The following is a 9,264-nucleotide window of genomic DNA, read 5'->3' on the forward strand; positions in this document are numbered from 1 at the left end:
ACAAACATCCAGCGAAAATATAGCAGATCTACAAGGTCACAATGCGTTGCCCAACGTGATGCATTGATAGCTTGTACATCCGCTATATTAGGTGAGGAGATTTGGTGTAGAGGGAAGAAAACTGAGTGGGCCAAGGATAGAGCCTGGCCAACGAAGTCTATTATAGTGTTTAAATGGTTAAGAAAAGGTTACACAGCAGAGTGCTAACTGGACAGCTTTACACTTTTCAGACATATGACAAACTCAGTTTAACACACATGTGAGATATTAATATTTTCCATCCTGTTTATATATCTGTTTATAATAGTAGGTTTATACAGACTATTGGCCTCATATCCTGGGTGATGCCAATCGCACATCATCCTCCACAAAGAAAATGGCACACAGTAATAAGTTAGATGTCCAGAACTGGAACCAATTTCCTGTCCTTCCCCATGGAATGCATACAAACATACACTAATCATCATTAACTGTTAGGGCCTCCTTTTGAGTTTCCCCGAGAGTGAGCTACAGACCCAAGTGGGCATGGATGGATAACCAAAACTCGGAGGCCATTCCCCCATCAATTACTTATGAATCAATGACTGCAGCAGCCTCTGATGACAAAGCCCGCTGTTCGGTAATCAGACAGAGCTTCGTTTACTTACAGCATGAGCTGTAGTACTCGGCCAAGCTTTCCTGGATGTGACAAGAGGAGAAAAAAAGCTCCAATGACGGGGGAAGCATTCCACTAACCTCCTCATTAAAATGTCTACCATCCTCTCAGGCAAAGCTGTGACATGTGAGGGCAACAGAGTAGACCCACCGACAGGGGTGTCACACCAAATTCTGGGCCCTGGGTACAAGGATTCACTGCGGGCCCCCCATGAACTATTGAAAAATAGCAGATATACAAGCTCACAGCGCGCGAGTGCCGCGCTGCGAGCTTGTAGATCTGCTATTTTTGAAAAATTGTGAAAATGTGTGGAAGAAACCCCTATGTTTCCATGTCAGTGGTGCTCAAACTTTTTCATGTCAAGGACCCCCAAAATGATATGTATTTTGTGTGCTTAAAAAAATACATATAGGCCTATTCAAAGATTTGCACACATTTTCACGACTTTTCAAAAATAGCAGATCTACAATCTTGCAGCGCGGCACTCGGTGCCGCGCTGTGAGCTTGTATATCTGCTATTTTTCAATAGCTAAAGTTACTAGGGCCCCTCCACCTTGGGCCCTAGTAACTCAGTCCCACTTTCCTACCCCTTGTGACGCCCCTGCCCACCATGCTTCAATGCTTATCAACTGCTATTCGTTTAGTGTGGCTAATGAAAGTCACGTAGATCAAAAGCTGTGCGATGCCGCTGTCGGCCTGAACTGAAGTTCCGGCCACAGCCTTTTCATGTTGCATCCTGTTTAGGGGCACCACCGCCACTTTGATTGTTTCCTCTAATCTGGCGCGCTATTTAACACCATTTTAACTGGAGCTCCATGGAACACACAAAACGCCAGGCGTTTTAGGACACAACTCAACACATGTGGATTGGCACAGATGGATGTGCAACAGTGCAACGCAATGCACAACACTGACGTTCTTCTAGACTAGTAAATAGTCTAGAATATACTAGTATATAATCCAGCAGCAGCAGCTTAGAGGTAAAGAGTCCACTCTGAGAGTGGGCGGGGTCTATGGTCTGGAAGCAGGCTAGCTTAGAGGGATTTCGAGCACACAGGTCAGATTCAACCACTGGACCTGGTGGTACCAGGTGGTACCAGGTCAACTGCTTTTAAAGTCGACAAACTATGCTGGCCAACGGCTATTGTTCAGCTGACCACTTGTAGGAAATCTCCAGAAACAACCCAATTTCTATCCAAGCATTTTGATTGGCACCTAAGTGAAGACCTTAAGAAAAGCACCTTAAAACAGCCTAAATCACCCTAAATCCAACCGAATATCACTTGTAGTCTGGTTTAGTTGATATAGGCTTCGGCCAACATAGAGGATGTGCTAGTGTACCACTTCTTTCTTTACACGTTCAGAGTTACATTAACAACACCAGATCTCACTGTGTATATAGGCTATAGGAGGAGGCGTGAGAGACAGCTCCTGTTTCCCCTTCAACATTCCTCTGAGTTGACGCTAGCAGGAACACACTCACAGCCCCCTCACGTGTCAGACAGCGAATTCTGGGAATCACCACCAGAAAGGCACAGGAAACAGGAGAGGAGAGGCCCATCAATGCCAGGGTAGAGAGAAAGTATTCCAAATGAATATTGTTAAATATGGAAACCAGCATTAAAAACACAATTTGTTTAGAAAAATGAAGAAAAAACACAAAGTCTATTTGGTGAGATAGTATTGATTTGATCGCCGTTGATTTACAGAAGTGACAAAACAAGAGGCTGCTGCTGTTTCCATGGCAATTCAGATGAATGGCTTTCCCAAGGCTGATTAAATAGCCCTGGAGAAGAGATAGATAAACCCATTGCTACCTGTCCTGAAACATTATGGACAGACTGAAACAATGCTAGCCTAGCACTACACCATCATGTCAATTTATGTAACAGTCTATCATATCTGCAGTTTACTCTGATAGGCTATAAGAAAACCCTTGTCTGTCATCTGTAGTCATGTCAGAATCTATATCTATATGGGGCTTTTAAGCTGTGACATCATTTTGTAGTCAGACCTCCAAACAGATTTATTGTCATTATCTGTCCCTCGCTATTTCAACAAATCCGAGAAAAAAATAACGACTAAAGTATAATTCTACCACTTTCCTTTCAACAACAAAGAGGGGGGGGGGGGGGAGTTCTCCTCTGCCTACAAAATTATGTCAGACTTAACAGCCTCTCTGTTTTGTATATTTCAATTTGGGGAGAAAGGTGTTTTGTTTTTACCTATTAGGTCCTACTGCATTTGCTTTGTCATGTTTTTCTTTTTTTGCTCTATTTCTTGTTGTGTGCTGCGTTTTTGATTCTCTGTGAAGCACTTTGTAACTATAAATCTTTATTATTTTATTATTAATAATCATATTAATATTGTTATTATTACTTTTTTTAATTGGCCTTTTTCTTATGCCGTTTTTAAATATAATGCAGATGTCTGGAACTCAAAGTCCACTCCAGAGTCCAGGTTTGCAGTCACTTCTTGTATTTGCTTTAATAAATACACCATAGGCCTTTGAGGTCAAATGAACCTCATGGTGTTGTGTCCAGAATGTCCACCACACCACCTGACCTGGGTTTACCTTAATTACCTTATGTCTGGTCCGCAGTGGGACAGACTCCACAGGCCTTCTATAGCATTGCAATGTGTGATAGTGGCGACAGACATTATGCTACTACTATCCCATTTCTCTCACCAAGGTCGGCCAATTCAATATAGTGAATGTAAACCCAGACAAATAACCATCATTCTAATTTCATTGACAGTCACACAACGAATTCAAATCCTCAAAACGAAAAAGAAAAGCAGCCACCATTAGTCATGACAAACGGAACAGCAGTAAATAACGTGACTGACAGCTGTACACTGTCATGTTTACAGGGTCAATAATGTGTATTGTTATTGACATGTAGCGGCGAGAGAAATACAAAATGTAATGGCAACTCTACTGGCGATTCAACCAAATCCGAAAATGTAATTCGTTTCGACGCTTCACAAAAAAATGACCTGTCATCGGCTCGAATCACACAAATAAATAAAAACGGATTTTAATCACATCAAACATGTCAATGTTTAAATGTTAGGTTCTGTTTTACCTCGTGTTGTGTTTCTGTAGGTCGCCTTTTTCACGAACTCGTTTACATCCAATACATCTCTCTGTGTGATAGTGTTCTCTTCTAGTTGTACACTGTTGGATGTGATCTCATCATCATCTGTTCTGGAAGCAGGAAACTGCCAACGCGTCTCCTCGGAAAAAGCGTAACTTCCGACGCGTTGACATCACTTGACGTCACCCACGTTTACGTCAGAGAGAGATGGGTTGGGCAGTGGCGTCAGTTCAGCAAAAGCTAAGGTATGGCAACATGACTGGTGTCCTGCACGCGCGCGAGGCACAATGAAAAGTACATTTTATTATTTCCCCTTGTAGCCAAGGTATGGCAGCTTGCCATACCGTGCCATACCCAATTGACGCCTCTGGGGTTGGGTGAAATCTGGGTGAAATGAAATCCATAAACTCTAGGGGGGAAATAGATCAAGTACATTATTTTGGATACATTATTTATTGTGAGTTTGAGATGTTTGTTTGTGTATTTTTTTAAGGACCAACACAAAATATAAAAAGGTGTATTTTCTGACCAATCTCTTTATAATAATTATCAGTTGTAGTCACCTAGTATTATTTCATTGTTATTTATTTGCAACGTTTTGCATTCACTTGCTAAAGTAAACCCTGACGGAGCTGTTAATGTCAACAACAAAAAAAGAAGAAAAGAGAAATAGATAAAGTAGAAGATCGATTGACAGTGTTTCTCTATGTACTCTCTATGTTGAACGACCACAAGATGGCAGGCTTTCCCCACCTTTATACTATAGGAATTATTATAACCACCTATTATCAATACATTCATTTAGATGTTGATGATTTTTGATTCCGTTTTTACTTGTTGAGTCTCTTTTTAATGTTTTTACACTGTTTTTATTTCACTGCATGTTTTCTTTTTCTTTTTCTACAGTAGGCCTTCACTGCACTTTTTACACACATTATCATTTCTTTTCTGTTTGATTTTCTTTTTTAAATAAACTTTAAACTTTGTTTTGAATTTTGATGTAGGCTACTCTGTAAAGTTTTCTTTGTTTTGTTGTTGTTTTGTTGTTCTTCATTATTATTAACATTGTTATTTATTATTACTACTAGGCTACTAGGCTACAACCACAATGATGTCTTTGCTGTGCGTCTTGCTTACTAGTATCGGTGGGAGACAGAAGTAAACCATTGGCTGTTAAGGGAAACAACGGGGCATGAATGAAATGTGAACCTGCTTGACAGCTTCTGCCAAACCAACCATTCAGCCAAGTAAGTCACAGTCACACAGGTGACAGCCAGGTCTTACAAGACGTTTCCCTTTCCTCCACCCACAGGCAACACACATAGAGTTATAATAGGGCAACACGGCAAGAAAAATGCTGCGATAAGGAAAACGCGAAGAGACTCAAGAGCGATGAAGAACACAACGATTTTGCTTCAAATGTATTTTGGTCATTGTTGATCACCTCTTTTTACGCACTGCCGTGGATTATTGTCTGCCGGGCGGGCTTATTGATTCCATGGATGTGTACATGCACGAAGTCCAAAAGGACTCACAAGAACCAGAATGCCCGGTGTGCTATGAGTTTCTGTCGGGAACAGAGAGGACGCTGAGCTGTGGACATGTGTTCTGCCACGACTGCTTGGTCAAAACCCTGATAAGCGTTACCAGAGATGGAGTTATCAAAGACACTATCATATGCCCCATTTGCAGACACCTCACGTTCATCAAGAAGCAAAAGGAGGTCGTGGTGTCGCTCGTCACGGAGAAAGACGCAGATGATGGACAGCAGACCCTGGAGGTCCCCATCGCTCTGCCTCTGGGAGACCGTGGGCATCCCCATGACGCACAGCGCGCGTCCGCAGACGGCGGAGCCGGTGCGTCACATTGGATTTTGCGCTTCTTCAGGAGGATCTCGGAGAGGGTGAACCGAGGCAGGCTGGTCAGTCCCAGCCACAACGCCTCTCAGATATTCATAATCAGCGACCAGGGGCGACCCATGGTCGAAGAGGACGCACTCAGCGTCGTCATGACCGTGGTCCAACCTCAGCGCAGGCGACGGCGAAGGATTTGCACCACGGCACGGTGTTTGCTCATCTTGCTCTCGGCTTTCACGATTCTTGCATTAGTGGCTGCTACCCTACCATGGATTTTGCTGGCATAGCCTGTGATGATGTTGTAATTTAGATTACTGAATGTCTTTTATGCACATTATAATGCTATGCACATGTTTTAGTGTCAAAATGAAATGAGCACCTGACATTGTAGGCCATGTCACTAACTTTACTTGAAAGTTTTCAGTCAACATTCATGAGCAAATCTTTGAATTGTATACACACATTTCTGTGATGGTGCAAACCGTGCAATTGAAAAAAAGAAAGTGACAAAAACATGTAAGCATGACTCTGGTCGTGTGTCACCAGGCAACTGTGTTTTAAAAAAATGGAAAAGTCAAGGGCAAACAGCTGAATCTGCATTCCTGGTTGTGAGATGTTTGACCTGTTTTGTGAGATGAAACTGTTGCAAAACACATTCCAATAGGATGTTTCATGTCAACTCTCTGCAGGTGTATCGGGTGTATCAGCAACACTCTTAAAGACAAGGTTAGCTGGATAAATGCAACAAAAGAGCACTAGTAACCCACCCCAACAAATCCCAACTCCTTTGTTCAGTTTCCATGTTGTTGGATACACAGTTTCCAAGCACCAGGCCATAAGGTTATATGGACAATGGAGAAAGGCAGCCTAGATTACACAGCGTAACTTTCTGGACAGGGGATTTTTTCCCCCCACTTCTATTGTCCCCCAGAAAAGACCCTATCCAATTTTGGCATCATGGTCTCAAATCAAATATGACTGTGTGGGTGTTATATAATTATGACCATGTGATACATCAACAGTCCTCAGGGCATAGTACATAGATTGCAAATAGATCTCCTCGTCTCTGGCACCCAAAATCACATGAACAGATATTTTTAGGCACTTCAATGTCCATATTTTTCAAATAAAGTTTAAAAAATGTTAACTTGAATGCTCTGTGGTCATTGACATGGTCAGATGCGTTGCACTCCCCGATCAGGTTGGCTGAGGCTACTTTGTGAACACAGGCAGCAGGGACGTGCAGAGAATGTTAGAAAGGCAGGGGCTGAAATTTCTAAAGGGACCTTTTAATGGAAATATCGAAAATAGCAGACCTCCAAGCTTGTGAGCTTGGAGGTCGGCTATTTTCGGTGCGTTAAACCACTCATATGCATACTTTCTACACAGAAAGGGCAATTCTTTCAACATAAGATGCTGCATTCAAGTTCAGGAGACTTTGGACAAGGCAATTCTCTTGAATGCTGCCTTCAGGTATGGCATGGAAAAGGGGGCATTTGCATTTCTTTCACCATAGTAAAAACTACATTCATGGTCTGGAGAGCTCAAGCCCCCTTTGATGTCTATGTGTGCACGTGCCTGACAGGCAGTGTAAACAAGCTCACCTTCAAAAGTTTCTGCAACAAATTATTAATGTGTCTTTGGGAGGCCCAAGGAGATAGACTTGCTGATATAGAGATGAGCAGCGCCTGGCTGATTGATGTAAGGAGATAGGTTGACTGTGGTGTTGGATTACTAGTGATTTAAAGGGTCATAATTGAGGCCGAGCACAGGGACACTTTAAAGTGGGGGGAAGAGTTATTAGTGAAGGTTATGCACAGTAATGAAAGTGCAAGTAACAGCCACTGTGTAAAAGCCACGATAAAGCGGAAAATACATTCTGATTCTAAAGCTGATTCACTGGACAATTTGTATGCAGCAGAGTGATTGACGTCTGAATAACTAATTTATCACAAATAAAGTGAGCTTAGTCACTTTCTCCATCATCAGAACAATGTGTGCGCTAATCCTATTGCAGTTTCACTCTGTTGAGGCCTTCGTCCAACTTGCTGCTCCAGTCTTACTGGTTTTAAAGAGACTCGTTTTTTTACATGCAGTCAGGGGCGTCACAAGGGGTAGGAAAGTGGGACTGAGTTACTAGGGCCCAAGGTGGAGGGGCCCTAGTAACTTTAGCTATTGAAAAATAGCAGATATACAAGCTCACAGCGCGGCACCGAGTGCCGCGCTGCGAGCTTGTAGATCTGCTATTTTTGAAAAGTCGTGAAAATGTGCGCAAATCTTTTAAGTGAACATTTGTAACTCAAAATTTGCTTCTGGGGGGTCCCTGGAACTAAATATTTTGAGATGGGGGGGGGTCCTTCACATGAAAAAGTTTGAGCATCACTGACATGGAAACATGGGTTTCTTGGCACACATTTTCACGATTTTTCAAAAATAGCAGATCTACAAGCTCGCAGCGCGGCACTCGGTGCCGCGCTGCGAGCTTGTATATCTGCTATTTTTCAATAGTTAACATTCATGGGGGGCCCGCAGTGAATCCTTGTACCCAGGGCCCAGAATTTGGTGTGACGCCCCTGCATGCAGTGTCTTTGGTCTCACTGGAGGAAGATATAAATGTCCTCCAGGGTCTGACTAATTTAATCACAATCGCTGATAATCCAAATGAAATGAAAACAAATGGCATTTACTTATAGATATCTGCTATGCAGAATTTATTAAATCATACGAAAGATTAAAATTCAAAAAAATGTTTGCAGATTAAAACCTTAATAAAGAACGAAGCCATTTTGATTTTAAATCAGCACTGTGTGTGCTCAGAACGAGAGGATTTCTAATAGGAGTTATATCATTCTCAAATTTCTCTGCGAGTGTATGTCTCCAGAGTCCAGACAACCACTAAAGTGTTTGCCACCATTGGCAAAAGTCTTGAATGGGAATACTGTGGCTTGTCAGTCTTCAGCAAAGTAATTAAGAAAACACACAAACCAGGTGGGATTATTAAAAATGTAGAGTTTAATATATATCTATATATATATTTATTTCTGACATTCTGGTAAGGATTGCGGTAGGCTTCACAGTACATACTGTGTTCCACTTGATATGCTAAGCAGAGGGGAGGGAGGGGGGGGGCATTGGTGGGTTTTGACAAAGCGGCAGGTCTGTTTGTTTGTTTGTACACCTATAGTTGTGACAGCAGAAGGAGGCAGTACAACCCACAACATCCACACTTCTACAGTATTGCTAAACGACTCCCTCTCTGGATCGTTTATTGTGATCCACATACTCCGTATAGAACCCCGTGCCACGTTCCATCAAAGTACCCTTCTAAAATTGCTCTTTTGCTATCCCTAAAAAAGACAATGATCGTCACAAAATCATAGATTATCAAAAAACACTATCTAAGTGCATGCATGACATTGTCAGATAGTTCCTATTATGTCCTCTCTGAAAAAAAAAAAACTCCCCCGAAACAAACAAAACGTTCACAAACTTGCTCTAGGGTTTTACACAGACTTGGTTGACGAGTGGGAAGGAGACTTCTATAGCAGAAATATACTGTAAGGCAGGGTTCCCCAATTAGTTTTCCCCAAGGGCCGAATCATGTCTAGGGTACCAAGCCGAGGGCCACAGCATTGCAGGGGATGACGGTGGC

The 9,264-nt window shown here is 42.3% G+C and overlaps 1 protein-coding gene across 1 annotated transcript; it reads left to right on the plus strand.

The window, feature by feature from the left end:
* Positions 1 to 5,254: 5,254 nt before the first annotated feature.
* On the plus strand, positions 5,255 to 5,899 carry LOC308282955 (RING finger protein 222; the record flags this gene model as incomplete). The annotated part of the gene is made up of 1 exon (XM_080723343.1): positions 5,255 to 5,899. One exon carries the CDS (start codon positions 5,255 to 5,257, stop codon positions 5,897 to 5,899), a length of 645 nt encoding a protein of 214 aa, XP_080579469.1.
* Positions 5,900 to 9,264: the final 3,365 nt, after the last annotated feature.

Source organism: Nannobrachium achirus (assembly GCF_963921795.1).
Source record: "Nannobrachium achirus genome assembly, chromosome: 4".
NCBI classification, from domain to species: Eukaryota; Metazoa; Chordata; class Actinopteri; order Myctophiformes; family Myctophidae; genus Nannobrachium; species Nannobrachium achirus.